Here is a 15,605-nt window from a genome sequence, read left to right on the forward strand (position 1 = left end):
CGTACACACGGGGCTTCTCTGTACTCCTGATGCATGGGTTTGAGGTTCCCAACGTTACTCCAAATGCTCCTTCTCCACTTTGAGCAGATATGCACCAGGGAATCCCAGAGGGAATGTTATATTTCTTTCAAGGTTATTTTAAGCACATCCTTCAATCTTTTTTCCTCTATATACCTATTAATCTCTTGTGACAGCTCAAAATAGACAGAAGTAACTTAATGCCTTTGGTCATTTATTCTATATGGTGGTCTTGAAACTGAAATCAGAATATTTCAACAAGAAAACAACACTATCCTTGAATAGACAGCTACAAACTTATTTCCAAGTGAGGTCAGTGAATTACAATCTAATTACACAACTCCAGAACAAATGAGCTGAACATATCTTGTTAAACATCTTTTACTTCTTAAAGACTCACTATATTCCAAATGCGAAGTACCAAACTCATGACAAAATTATTATCGTCATGCAAGTTGAAACCTGTTCAGAAGTAACATTTTAATTTAAAGCTATTTAAGTCAAATGACCCAAAAGAACCACTGAATTTGTTTGCGAGGCAAGACCGATATTTTGAGGCTGCAGCTGGTCTTCCTCAGCATATCAGAAAACACTTTAAACAATCAATTGGTGTGCATATACAAAGAAGGAATCAATATTTTCAATTATTTGGCCTGAAAAGACTTCCTCTTCAAATGGTTTTATCTTTTTGCCATGCTTGTAGAGTCAATTCAAGCACAAGAAATGTTCAATTTTAAAATGTTAGAAACTGATAAATATTGTTTATTGGGACATCCACATAAATGACACTATTTTGTATCATATATATTCATGGGGCAGTAATAAGCTGTGTTAAACAGTCCAATGCGGGGAAATGTTTCCTGCTGATAGTGGGGCACACAAAAAGGTAAGATTCTGTGGTCAACTTAATAGGGAAGCAGTCAATATACACTTTCCAGGACTATCAAATGCACAACAAAGATCAATGTACATTTGAAATTCAAGTTAAGATAAACAGCTAATCACTCCTCTTAACATTTCCACCCAACAGTTGCTGTTCAGCCACATTCAGGAAATGAGTCAGACATGAAAAATACATTGTCAGACATTAAAAATTCACAAATCGTCAATTATGGCAATGCAGATTTGATATATGCAATCACGCCAAAAACGTTTGTATGAAACACCATTTCCATGAGAAACTGCCTGCTGTACCTTACTCATGTACAAAATGCCTGTTAGATTTTTAAGAAACATTACCAATCTGCAAGACAGTTTCTAAAAGATGGAAAGGGGTGAAAGAATGATGAGAAACTAATATTGTCGTTATTCTTAAACTTTTCTTACATGCAAAAGGAAATGCTGAAAATACTCAGCAGGCCAAGAGGCATCTGTAGAAAGAGAAGTTTCAGGCCAATGTCCTTCCATCAGGTTGTCTTATGGAGAAAAATTCAAGAGGCTTGGATAAGGCTCAGACAGGCAGGGTAACTGAATCCAACGGAGTTCGGAGGAGTGAGAGGATACTTGATTTAAAAATATTTGATTCTGAGAGGTCCTGACACAGTGGATGGAGAGGATGTTACCTCTTGCGGGAAAGTCTCTGAGGGTGCTTATTCAAAAATAAGGATAGCCCATTTAAGACAGCAATGATGCCATTTTTTTCCTCACAGAGCATGCTGACTTTTTGGAACTCTTTTCCTCTGAAGATGGCAAAAGCAGACTCTAAATATTTTTAAGGAATAGGTGGACAAATTCTCAAAAATGGGTGAAAGGTTACCATGGGTACATTGGAATGCAGAGTTAAAGTTACCAGCACATCAGCCACAATCATATTAAATGGTGGAATTGGTTCAAGGAACAGAGGGGCTTATTCCTACTCATCATATATTTACATATTCCTCTGAACTTGATTCAAAGCTGGATTGAAAAGATGAATTATGGTAAGTTCCAAGTAAATGCAAGTCATATTCTGTCCTTGGGACTGAGGCACTTACTCATTGATCTGATGACATTATTTAAAATAATGAAGGAACTTGACAATAAAAGCATCATGCTGTGCTGGAGATCATGAAGTTAAACAAAACAATGCCACATAAAAGAAATCCATGACAAACACAGAACCAATGAAACAAAAAATTACAAGCATGACTTATCCGAAAGCCCATAAATGCAAAGTAAACTGATACATGTGAAATAACTGAATAAATAAAATCATGCAAATAAGTAAGAAAATTATGCCTCTCAAAAGCAGGCATGATTGCTCAGGCAGAAATGCACAATATAAATACTTCTCTTCCAATCACTTGCTCATATTGTAAATCATTTAAGTTTATAACTTCAGAAACCAACTGAATCCATTTTTTTTATATAAATACGCAGCACATCCTAGACTGAAGATTCCATAAAGGACCAACTTCAGCTCTGAACCAACATTTTAAAAATGCGTGAAGTTGTGTCTGAAACCTCAAAATTATTTATCATCAATAACCTATCAAAGAAGATAAAATTATTTTATCCCCTTCAACCGTCACAATACTCTAGTGCCCAACTCCATTTACCTGATTGCCTGTTATTCCTCTTTAGAAATTTCTAGTCTCCACTCCAGAATCCACATTCCCTAACTTAATACTTCCCACTCGCAAACCAGCAGATATCAGAATACAACGTTTATGACTGCATCTGCCAGAGAGCCAAACTGAATGAAATACCACTGAAAAGGTCAGAGGGCCAGAACTGAGAAAATCAATGCAATGCTTCTGTACATTAGCTTCCTGGCACGTTTAAACAGATCAAATTTGGACTTCATCACTCCTTCATTCTTAACAATGAAACCTAATTCTGGCAAACAACACAGTACAAGTTTGTGCTTAGAATGATTACCTGTTTCAGTTTTATTGGCAAATCCTGCTGCTTGTTTGATAGCAGCTGCTGTTAGTGCTAATCCTTTGCTTCTCCTTAAGCCATGCTGCAGCACAGTCTCAAACTGAGCACACAGACAGATCACCCTGTTAAAAGAGCAAGTGAAATACATGACAAAAATATTGTTTGCAGCCAAGACTACAAATCTGATACCTGCTGAAACCTGAGGTACCAAAGCATTTTCCCAAGAAGCTTCATTTTTCTAGGATTTGAAAGCATTAATAAAAGTGGCCATGAGGACAATTAGTTCAAACGTGTACAAGAAGTACTTACATAAATTACTGAGAATTGAGAATAAATAATTGATGTCAGAAAGTAATATAAAGCATGGGTGTAAAAAGAAAACAAAAATCTTATTTTATAACCAGAGGCAACATTAACTTTGGCACAAGATGTTTAATTTCTCCAAAACAATTTATAATCAAACTTGCAATTACTTACTTGCAAAGCACTGCAGGCATTTCAATGCTAAACATTAAATCAAAGAACTGCAAATCTGACATCAATCTCACTGTTACCTAAATATTTTCAATAAACATGTCAGAAAATTCTTTCCTGATGAAGTGTAACTAGAGACTGAAGTTTGAAAATAGTGCTCTGTACATCAGTAGAATATATTCCAAATCACTGTTAAAAAGTAGGTCTCCATCTTTTTTTAAAGAAACAAAAATGTCATAGTTTATCATCAAAACAACTTTACCAGTCTTCAGGCTTCTGTTGTAGAGAGAGCCAGAAGGCAAAACTTTACTCATAAATATACCCTCTACAACAAAGAAATAATAAAAAATTGCACCAAAGTGCAAAAGTTGGAGAATTTAAACACTCTATTATGCACCCGGTTCCTGCACCCCTTTTATGTGTACCTAATTAAAACAGAGACCAAGACAAAATCAGCTGATATTCACCCTGCAACAACATGCTTCCGATTCAAGTTCAATAATTCAAAGAAATGTGGAGGTTCAAATCCATTTTACCCAACAGAATAACGTAATCAAAATGTAGCCCTCTGAAGCAGACACAGAATGAGGAAACAACCCAATGAACTGTGCAAAATGTCATCAGTTTACACAGCAGTTTGTTCAGACTGGACTATCATCTGCTTTGGACAAATGTCATCAATAACCAAATCACCAAGACTAAACAAATCTCTTTATTGTTCCAATTCTGCAGAGAAACCATTTTCCTTCCTACCTAGTATTTAGAAATCCTATTCATCAGAGAGGATGAAATAGAAGGGATAGATGTCATCTCTCTCGACAAAATGAACATGGTTAAACACGTTCTGATTTAGGAATTATCAACAAGAGCACAGTGAAACTAGGATGTGGGGATTGTCTGATGGGCAGCCCTAACTCAGTAATGGTTGGAATGTACATTTATTTAATTTCCAATTGCAAGGCTGATCCAATTTATCCATAAACCATGGAGGTGGTGTACGTGAGACAAGTCAAGCCTGCAAGATCAGTCTGCATCACAACTAAAGTAATGTCACAAGTTAAATGAAGATCCAATGGAAGGAAAGATCTAACATGTACACTCAATCCTCCCTGACTGCAAGACATTGAAAGTGACTAAAAAGGAATATCAAAGTTCTGTCACTGATAGAGCATAAGCAAATCTATCACTCAATTTTCACACGGCAAGCTCTTTCATTCACGGTGTTGGATTCGACTGTTTTAATTAGTTTTTTTAACATGTATAGTGTTTAATACACCTCAGGTGGCTGCACAAGGAATGGCCGCTTACTAGCTTATTGGTTCGTCCATCAGGTGAATATGTGGTTTTTTCATTGGTTGGTTTGGCCACAAGTATCTAACAGGCTTCCTGATTGGACTATCGTTAGCTAAGGAGTATCTCTTATCTCAGGTATAAAAGGTGTCGTTTTTTGTTCATCTCTCTCTTGCTCTCCTCCACCCTGACCCGAGCTCATCTTTTGTTCCTTTTGTCTCAGCTCATCTCCTAGTAGTAAAGCTGGTGCCATGTGCTCTGTGTCTGTTTCTTTGTTTTAAACTTTTCCAATAAAACTTTGTGAAGCATCAAGTTGTTTTCAACTCATTCCTGAACTCCTGAAAGAACCTGCGGATTCAAAAATAACTGGATCTGACAACAGCAATTTACCGAATGTAGAATTTTGACTGAGAGATCTGGGTAGCACATGTGCAGTGTTTGTTGAAAATGTCAGAGTAGTTTGAAAAAGTGGCTTTAAAAAAAAGCTTTATAAATAGAGGCATAGAATACAAGTAGTAGGAAGTCAGCTGGACCAGGTGATTCATCCCCTAAATTCAACAAGCTTTTCTCATACCTACTCTTTATCAGTCTCTAGCCTATTTAGAATTTCATTTTTCTTTGCTGATAAACCAGCAGGATGTTGCTGTTTGATGAAAATTGATGCACCCAAGTCATGCTCTCTGCCCCCAAGAGTAATTTTTTTTTGGTCTCTGATCAGCCTCACCTCCTTCTTACAACCCTTTTCCTATTCAAGTGGCTACCAAGCAGTCATAGAGTTCTACAACACAGAAACAGGCCCTTCAGCCCATCTAGTCCATGCCTGCCTAGTTTTCTGCCTCATCCCATCTACCTGCACCCAGACCATAGCTCTCCATACCTCTTTCATCCATGCACCTATCCAAACTTCTTAAAAATGTTACAATTGAACTCGCATCCACCACTTCCACTGGCAGCTCATTCCACACACACACCACCCTCTGAGTGAAGTAGTTCCCCTTCAGATTCCCATTAAATATTTCACCTTTCACCCTAAACCTGTGACTTCTAGTTCGAGGCTCACCCAACCTGAGGGGAAAAAGCCTGTATGCATTCACCCTATCTATACCCCTCATAATTTTGTATACTTTTGGATTTCTTTTTGTTTACCATTGATCTTTTTAGTGCTCTCCTTTTGTTGCTCTCACTTCCTTTTAAATTCCCTATTGAACTTTCTGTAATCAGCCTGATTCTCAGTGGGTTCTACTTTACTCTCTATCATTTTGTTCATCAGTGAAGCTCTTGCTTTAATTTCCATGCCCTTCTCCCTCAAGGTATCGTACTTGGACTCTACCTGAAATGGCTTGACTTCAAATTACAGTGCTGCCTGCGAAAGCCTTGAGTCTGACTTACCCAAGTCAGTTCTATTTCCAACCCCTGGCAAAATTAGCTTAAGCCCCCTTCCACAGCACGAGTAAACCTTCCCACAAGGATACTGGTCCCAGCTCTGTTGGGATGCAATCTATCAGACTTAAAAAGGTTCTAGCTCCCCCACAACTGGTCCCAATGTCCCAGGAAATAAATGTCCTCTGTGCTGCATCACATACACCCACAAATTATCTATGCTATCCTTCTATTTCTACACTCACTGGTGCATGTCACATGGAGGAATCCTTTACAATCCTGCTTCTTAGTCTCTTTCCTAACTTCTTAAAATTCTGCCCAGAGGACCTCATACCTTTTTCTACCAATGGACCGCAAAATCTGATCATTCACCCACTCTCCCCAGGATTTTCTGCAGCTTTGCACCGGGGGGGGGGGGGGGGGACTTTACCATTTGGAACCAGTTCGATAATCACAGAAACACCTATTGCTCTCTTACCAATGAAACCTTCACTCTCGATCATTCTCCTATGTTCTGGTACACCTGTGCCATCCTTGGTGTTACACTTTTGACTCTGACTGCATGCTTCGAGGAAAATTTCTCCCCTGTCAGTACTTAGAACTGAAGACTGGTTCAAGGGCTAGATGCTCTTAGGGGTTTCCAAAACTACCTGCCTAGCTGTGGGCTGAAATGTGCTCTCCACCAGGCACTCAGCCCCACAGATGGACTGCAATGCTGCTGCTTGAGCTCCAAATCTTGGAGCTCGAGTTCCTCCAGCTGTCAACGCTTCCTGCAACTGATATTTAATAACATATCACAGATTCAATCTGAAAATATGTTTCAGCAATAGTGAAAGAAAACCAAAATATTGGAACTCTGGCTCAAAAGCAAGCAAAGCAATAAATCCATAAATAAATCATGTCAAGAACAAATGAGAGTATGCCTTACCTACTATCTGCGTCTGATGCAATTTCCTTTCTTCCACCAAAGCGAATTTGACACTATATTTGAAAAAGGGAGCATTTGAGCAGTGATGAAAACAGAAAAGTGAAATATTAAATATAGGAAGCACAGGGAACTTGACAAGCGTATCAAGACAAATACAAATTAGTATTCATCTTTCTCTATTTACCAGGAGAGCTTAGATTGGTTTAAGTGTGGTCACATTCAGCCAAATAATGTCTGACAAAAACTATATGCATCACATCTGCTTTTGCATGAACACACAAATAAACATTATGTGGTCAAGTCCCCTTGCACTTCTCCCACCTACTCCCAACAGCAAAGCAACAGACAGGTTAATACTGTACATTTCATTAAACTTTTGATTTCAATATGCGCGCTATCCAGCAAACTTCAACACAATTCACACAAAATGAGGTTTTTTTTTCCCCACAAATGATTGAGACGACATACAATGCCAACATCCAAGTATGTAAGCAGCAGAATGGGAGCAGAAAAGACGCTGGTATATTTGCACAAAAACAGCTTTGGTATTTCTCGCAGTTTGCAATGACAATATTTTTTCTATAAAGAAAGGTTTGAAACTTGGATGTTCTATGAAATCATAAACATCACAGTAAAGTGAAGTTATGTGGTAGAAGAAATGAGAGGTTGAAGCAACTGACAAAGGTCAGTTTGTTTAACAATAATTCCAAAATGAAAGCAGCTGAACTGTAAAGAGGCCCTCATATAACTCACTGCTTGAATAGTTATTAATTTAAATGCTCCAATTAACTCTATATCAAGAATTATTCAGAAGATTCCCTCAGTGAAAATGCAATTTTGCCAACCATAGAAGTATACACATGAAGACTGAAGTTAACAATTATGGAGAATAGCAAAGTGGTAGGCATCTGGCTGATGAACTGATGCAAATGGAACAAATCACTGGAAGAGAAATGAAACAACAAAAAACAACATAGGAGGAAGATCAAAGGACAACAATACTGGGCAATGAGAATGAAGGGAAATAAATTAGTTCAACTGAATTTGTTATTCAAAAAAAAGAGAACAGCAGAAAATAAGGAGAAAGGCTTCAAAGATTAAAAAAATATTTACTTCATTTGATTTTTTTAAAATTATTTCCATGGGATATGGGACACTACCTACAGCAGCCACCTCAGGTACCAGAAAGAAAGCATCAATTCTTTCTCCATAAAATCTTCCAAATACACTGGAAGGATCTTGGTATCCTCTCCAAAGCCAATATTCCCAGTCTTTGGCCCCATTACTCTCAGTTGGTTCCATTGAGCAGGCCAAAATGTTTACATACCCAATATCAGACACTCAGAAGAGAATTTGCAATGGAGGACTTACCAAGCAGAGAGAGGAAAATACAATAATGTGCTCAAAGCTTTCTTAAAAATATGCAACACTCCAACTGACTACTGGGAATCCCTAGCCCATTATCCCTGGTCGAAGTGGAGGAGGAGAATTCAGGATGCCCTTGCATCAGAAGGACACAGAAGCCCTGCATAATTGGCATGAGGAGCATACCTCTTCAAAAACTACCCACCCAACCACATTGTCAGGAAACTCCTAACTCATCTGTGGGACAGTCTACAGTTTCCACATTGGTTTTTTTGAATTCTGAATTGACTGAAGACGACAAAGTGGAAACAACTCTTCCCCAATCTCCAGGGACTGCCTAAGGAGAAGAGGTTGAATGAGAAGGAGAAAAATCTATCTTTCTATATTTCACTTTAACATGGTAACTATAGTGAAGAAAATGGACAAAATTAAAGGTAAAATTAGAAAAAGATGATCAAAAATGTTACTGTATTCTGACATTTATTTCTTCATAATATTTACCTTTCTCTGTTATGTACAACTGTAAAATTCTATATGCTACAGAATAAACTATCTGCAGTCAAGCACGTTACTCTGCAAGTTTTCTTCAGACTAAATAGTTGAAAGATTTACTGGAAGGATACTGTCAAGACAGAATGTCATAGTTTGTGGTTCTTTTTCATTTGGAAACTAAAACTAACACTTCTTTTTTTGTTTAAGAGAGCAGTAGGTAGTCACATTTCTTTGTAACGGTGGAGTTCCGCAATGAGTCAATTTCATACATTACAAGCCTAACATTCCCAAAAATCAGTTGTTTTCTTTTCACCTATGCTATTTGAAACAACCTGGAGAATTTCCCTTGTGCATAAACTTGTGGATGAAAGAAGGTGCATAAACTAGACAGCAAAGGATTAAGCATTAGGATAACAGAGGTTGCACAAAAATATTTTATGTCCTATAGCAAGATAAATTAAAAGCTTAGGTTTAGGCCAATGGAGCAACAAACAAAAAAAACCTCAATATCAAAAATAGAAGGTTGAAATGACATTCCACAATAGAATGGATGTTAAAACGTATTCAGGATCTTAAATTTTCTATATTTGTATTGCTATTGACCATTCAATGTGAAACAATCTAACACTTCAGTCTGTAATGAATTAAAATGAAAATGAGCAATATCTATTTGTCTTCTTTCTTTTTCCTCACAGTATGTCTGGGGCTAGAGGCAGTCTATTCATAGACTTTACCTTGCATGTTTTGATATGTAATAACATTAAAACATATTTGGCCTCTGTGACAGCAATTCAAGTTAAAAGGCAAGCACCCTGTGGGTTTTGTTTCAATGTACTCTATTGTTATTAAAATGCAAAATAAAACTTGTATTTGAAGTTCCTATCTCCCATTCAGATTTTACAATATCTCAGCTTGTGTTATTTGGTTCATCGGAAGAGGGGTCAGGAATTTACCATATTCTTAGATTCAGAACTATATTAACAATTTAAATTCTACTGTTCATTTATCCTCTTACTGTCTTAAAGAATCTGTTTGGCATTGTACACACTAATTCAGTTGTCCAGTCTTCTTTCTGAACCACATACAGTAGGTATGTATTGGTTTATTATTGTCACTTGAACCGAGGTACAGTGAAAAGCTTGTCTTACAAACTGATCGTACAGGTCAATTCATTACACAGTGCAGTTACGTTGAGTTAGTACAAAGTGCATTGAAGTAGTACGGGTAAAAACAATAACAGTAGAGTAAAGTGTCACAGCTACAGAGAAAGTGCAGTGCAATAAGGTGCAAGGTCACAACAAGATAGATCGTGAGGTCATAGTCCATCTCATTGTATAAGGGAACCGTTCAATACTCTTACCACAGTGGGGTAGAAGCTGTCCTTAAGTCTGGTGATACGTGCACTCAGGCTCCTGTATCTTCTACCCGATGGAAGAGGAGAGAAGAGGGAATGTCCCGGGTGGGTGGGGTCTTTGATTATGCTGGCTGCTGCACCAAGACAATGAGAGGTAAAGACACAGTCCAAGGAGGGGAGGCTGGTGTCCGTGATGCGCTGGGCTGTGTCCACAACTCTCTGCAGCTTCTTGCGGTCCTGGGCGGAGCAGTTGCCGTACCAAGCCGTGATACATCCAGATAGGATGCTTTCTATGGTGCATCTATAAAAGTTGGTGAGAGTCAAAGGGGACAAACCAAATTTCTTTAGCCTCCTGAGGAAGTAGAGGTGCTGGTGAGCTTTCTTGGCCATGGCTTCTACGTGATTTGACCAGGACAGGCTGTTGGTGATGTTCACTCCCAGGAACTTGAAGCTCTCAACCCTCTCGACCTCAGCACCGTTGATGTAGACAGGTGCATGTACACCGTCCCCTTTCCTGAAGTCAATGACCAGCTCTTTTGTTTTGTTGACATTGAGGGAAAGGTTGTTGTCATGACACCATTCTACTAAGCTCTCTCTCTCTTTCCCGTACTCCGACTCATCGCTGTTTGAGATACGGCCTACAACGGTGGTATCATCTACAAACCTGTAGATGGAGTTAGAGCAGAATCTGGCCACACAGTCATGAGTGTATAGGGAGTGGAGTAGAGGGCTGAGGACACAGCCTCGTGAGGCACCAGTGTTAAGAATAATCGTGTCAGAGGTATTGCTGCCTATCCTCATCAATTGCGATCTGTTTGTTAGAAAGTCAAGGATCCAGTTACAGAGGGAGGTGTTGAGTCCTAGGTCTCGGAGTTTGGTGACAAGCTTGCTTGGAATTATTGTATTGAAGGCAGAGTTGTAGTTGATCAACGGTAGTCTAACGTATGTCTTTACTGTCCAGATGCTCCAGAGCTGAGTGTAGGGCCAGGGAGATGGCATCCGCTGTAGACCTGTTTCGCCGATAGGCGAATTGCAATGGGTCCAGGTTGTCTGGTAGGCTGGAGTTGATGTGTGCCATGACCAACCTCTCAAAGCACTTCATGATTGTGGATGTCAGAGCCACTGGTCGGTAGTCATTGAGGCATGTTACCTTGCTTTTCTTTGGTACCGGGATGACAGTCGTCTTCTTAAAACAGGAGGGAACCTGAGATTGAAGCAGGGAGAGGTTGAATATGTCCGCAAATACTTCTGCCAGCTGATCAGCACAAGATCTGAGCACGCGGCCTGGGACACCATCTGGGCCAGGTGCTTTCCTTGTGTTCACTCTCCTGAAGACTGATCTTACGTCCTCCACTGTGATCACAGGTTCAGCTGCGTCGATGGCTGTCAGGGTGGATGGTGACAATCCACTTCCCTTTTGTTCAAAACGTGTATAGAATGCGTTAAGTTCATCAGGAAGGGATGCGCTGTTTTTAGCTATGCAGCCCGACTTCGTCTCGTAGCCTGTTATGGCATGTAAGCCCTGCCATAACTGGCGGCTGGTCAGGGACTCTATTTTGAGTTGGTATTGCCTCTTGGCATCCCTGATAGCTTTCTGAAGGTCATACCTCGATTTCTCGTACAGATCAGGATCACCAGATTTGCATGCAGCAGTCCTCTCCTTCAGTAGGGAGTGCATCTCCCAGTTCATCCATAGTTTCCTGTTTGGGAACACCCATACTATCTTCTTTGGTACACAGTCCTCCACATACTTGCTGATAAAGTCTGTGATGGTGGTGGCATACTCATCAAGGCTGGCAGCTGAGTCTTTGAACATGGACCAGTTCACTGTCTCAAAGCAGTCACATAGGAGCTCATCTGCTTCCTCAGACCAGCACTGCACGACTCTCCATACCAGATCCTCCCGTTTCAGTTTCTGTTTGTATGCAGGGAGAAGGAGCACAGCCTGGTGGTCTGATTTCCCGAAGTGAGGACGAGGGGTGGCTCGGAAGGCATCTTTGATAGTTGTATAGCAGTGGTCAAGGGTGTTGGCGCCCCTGGTGGAGCACGAGATGTGCTGATAGTATTTTGGTAACACACTCGAGGTTGGCCTGATTGAAGTCCCCAGCAATGATGAAGAGGGCCTCAGGGTATCCTGTCTCAAGGTTGTTGACCACAGAGTATAGCTCATTGAGTGCAGGTTTCATGTCTGTCTGTGGTGGGATGTGGACTGCCATCAGGATAGCTGAAGCGAACTCCCTTGGCAGATAGAATGGTCGACACTTCACCGTTAGATATTCCAGGCTCGGTGAGCAGGAGCTCGCCAGGACCGTCACGTCCAAACACCGTAAGTTATTGATTAAGAAGCAGACCCCTCTGCCTTTAACTTTGCCTGAGGACTCTGTGCGGCCCATTCGATGAATTGAGAAGCCGTCAGGTTGAATAGCAGAGTCAGGTGAGGCAGGTGTGAGCCACATTTCAGTGAGACATAGTACACAACAGTCCCTCAGTTCTCTTTGGTAGGTCAGTCTTGTCCTTAGTTCATCAACTTTGTTCTCAATGGACTGGACGTTAGCTAGTAGTATGCTGGGGAGGGGGGTCTTGTAACCATGCTGTTTCAGCCTCGCCTGCAGCCCAGCCCTCTTGCCACGTTTCCAAGATATGCGGCGGCGACTCTTCGTTCTTGAAGTGGAGCCACCAGGTAAGTTATTGTTGAGTTATTGTGCCATGAAACTGGCGATTTTCATATTAATTTGTATATATTCACAATAATGACATTTCAAAACCTTGTTTTAATGAGGACTTACTCATTAATGAGGCAAAAGCACCAAGAATCACCCTTTTGAAAATTCATGTTTACAGTGTTCAAAAAGTACAAATTAGTGTAAATAGAATTTAGTTTACAGGTACTGGATGTTGAAAATACTGCTCTCTAGACTCATGACTGTATGGCCAGGCACAGCTCAAATGCCATCTATAAATTCACCGATGACACCACTGTTGTTGGCAGAATCTCAGATGGTGATGCGGAGGCGTACAGAAGTGAGATAGATCGGCTGGTTGAGTGGTGTCACAATAACAACCTGGCACTCAATGTCAGCAAGACCAAGAAATTGATTGTGGACTTCAGGAAGGGGATCACAAGAGGCTGCAAATGGTTGTAGACTCAGCCAGCATCGTCACGGACACAACCCTCCCCGCCATCGAGGACATCTTCTAGAGACCGCGCCTCAAGAAGGCAGCATCCATCACTAAGGACCCTCACACCCGGGACATGTCCTCTTCATGTTACTACCATCTGGGAGGAGGTACAGGAGCCTGAAGACCCACACTCAGCATTTCAGAAACAGCTTCTTCCCCTCTGCCATCAGATAACTGAACAGTCCATGAACCCATGAACACTACCTTGTCGTTCCTCTTTTGCACTATTTATTTATTTTTGTAACTTATAGTAATTTTTGTCTTTATGTCTTGTACTGTACTGCTGCCACAAAACAACAAATTTCATGATATATGTCAGTGATAATAAACCTGATTCTTTAATCACCAAATGTTAACAAATTACAGGCTAAAGGCCATGGCGTACATAGCAGTCAAAAAAAAGAAGTTATTTTGACTCAACTTAGAGGCAGCTCTTAACACCACATTCATTGCCTTCTGTAGTCTAGGACATACTGTATACAAGAGGGCATATGATATTGCCAATGAGCTGAAATACAGAGATAAACTCAAAACAAACTCAGCAGAAAGTACATAGGAAAAGACTGATTTTGGTTCATAATGAATGGGTGGACTCCTGCAGAAGTGACATAATACTGTATCCAAGAAAAATCTAAAATTGACCAATTCTTTTAATAAATGATTCGTATTTTGTTTGAGTCATAGAGCAATACAGCATGAAAACAGGACTTCCAGCCCAATTTGCCCATGCAGTCCCATTTGCCCACATTTAGCCCATATCCCTCTAAACCTTGATATTTTGCTTCATATTTTTCCAACAAAACTGTTGCACAAGTTTGTAGATTTATGCTACATATCCACTGGCTTATATGGAACGCCAATGCAAAGGAAGAACTTGATGAAAATTTACTCAAATAGCAAAACAAACTAGGTTTGAATTTTTTTACCATCTACATGTAATGTCTCGTCCTCAACAGGAACCCTGAAAAGCTTTCCCAACTTAATTTTTATTTTAGTTGAAAAAAAAATTCTGTGTCAAATTCAAAAGTGCTGCATATCTATAAAAAACACAAGCAAGAAACTAAAGAAGTCATTATTGGGGAAGGGTTCATGCCTTCAAGGAGGGCTTAGGAAAACAATTCAAGCGTGGGTCTCAAATGACTGCAGATATACCTACCCAAAAGATCAGACTCGGAGAAACAAAAGACTTGTCTTAGCTGCTGCCAACATTTTTGAATATATGAAGGAATAAATCATGAAGTACATTATTTACAAGATGAGAATTTTAAATTTAAGGAACTGGAGAAGCTGAAGCCAAGTCAACAAAGAGAAATCAATGGTTGGTGGCTGATGGAAGATGTCAGGCCAGTAAGGAAAGATTTGGTACAGACAAGTGGTAAAGGACATGTAACTGTAGAGCATTTACAGAAGACACACACACACACACACACACACACACACACACAGTGTGCACCATCTGAAAATGTACGACATTTCACAGAGCATATGAATGTTAAGGATGATGGATGCCCTGCTCCTGAAGGGAGCCAAATTTCAGTTTTTATTTCTTATGCAAATGATACTTTGTAATCTATAAATAATTGTAGCTTACTTATAAAATTATTTTTCTTTACCTGCTTAACAGCATCAAGAAGCCTTTCAAGCAGGGACTGCCTCCTCTCATTTTGTTGGGACACTGAAAGAGATTAAATGTTAAGAATTAGATCACATATGCATATTTACATTATAAATCTGCCTCAAAATACAATTAAATAAACTGGTAGGCATCATTTAAATGACCATCTAAGCTGTTAGAAGGGCTATTGATGACCCGTCTGCACAATACAGATGATAGACAAGTGTCCAGGCAAAAATCTCTCCCTCATTCAGCATCAACAACAAACATGCTAATTTATCATCCATCCCATTGTTCTTTTGGGATTCGACTATATGCAGTTTGGCTGCTATGGATTGTAGTTTCCACTATTCAGGAAAGCAAAAAACAGATGGCATGGACAAGTGCTTCTTAGTGGCACCCTATTTTATGAAGAATATATTTTCAATACACAAAAGATTCAATTCAGCATATTGAGAATAGGAAGGTAAAAATCTGAAGCATACACTTACATTTCACACCAAATTTTATTTTACAGAACAGTCGGCCAGGTGAGGTAACAAAGATCTCATAATGGCAAGAGCTATGATAAATTGTCTGATATCATGAGTATTCACTGAAGTTGTAAATTTCAAATATTTGATACTGTGCAGAAATATGATGCAACT

The 15,605-nt window shown here is 39.7% G+C and overlaps 1 protein-coding gene across 2 annotated transcripts in view; it reads right to left on the reverse strand.

The window, feature by feature from the left end:
* snx29 (sorting nexin 29) overlaps window positions 1–15,605 on the reverse strand; it is a 423,313-nt gene that overhangs the window by 391,127 nt on the left and 16,581 nt on the right. For both annotated transcript variants that reach the window (XM_052021671.1, XM_052021672.1), the window contains exons 2-4: window positions 14,957–15,018; window positions 6,953–7,005; window positions 2,878–3,002 (exon numbers count right to left, since the gene is read on the reverse strand). In XM_052021671.1, the coding sequence (XP_051877631.1) occupies window positions 2,878–3,002; window positions 6,953–7,005; window positions 14,957–15,018 (240 nt within the window). The remainder of the gene's footprint in view (window positions 1–2,877; window positions 3,003–6,952; window positions 7,006–14,956; window positions 15,019–15,605) is intronic.

This window comes from Pristis pectinata, chromosome 8 (genome assembly GCF_009764475.1).
Source record: "Pristis pectinata isolate sPriPec2 chromosome 8, sPriPec2.1.pri, whole genome shotgun sequence".
In the NCBI taxonomy this organism is placed as follows: domain Eukaryota; kingdom Metazoa; phylum Chordata; class Chondrichthyes; order Rhinopristiformes; family Pristidae; genus Pristis; species Pristis pectinata.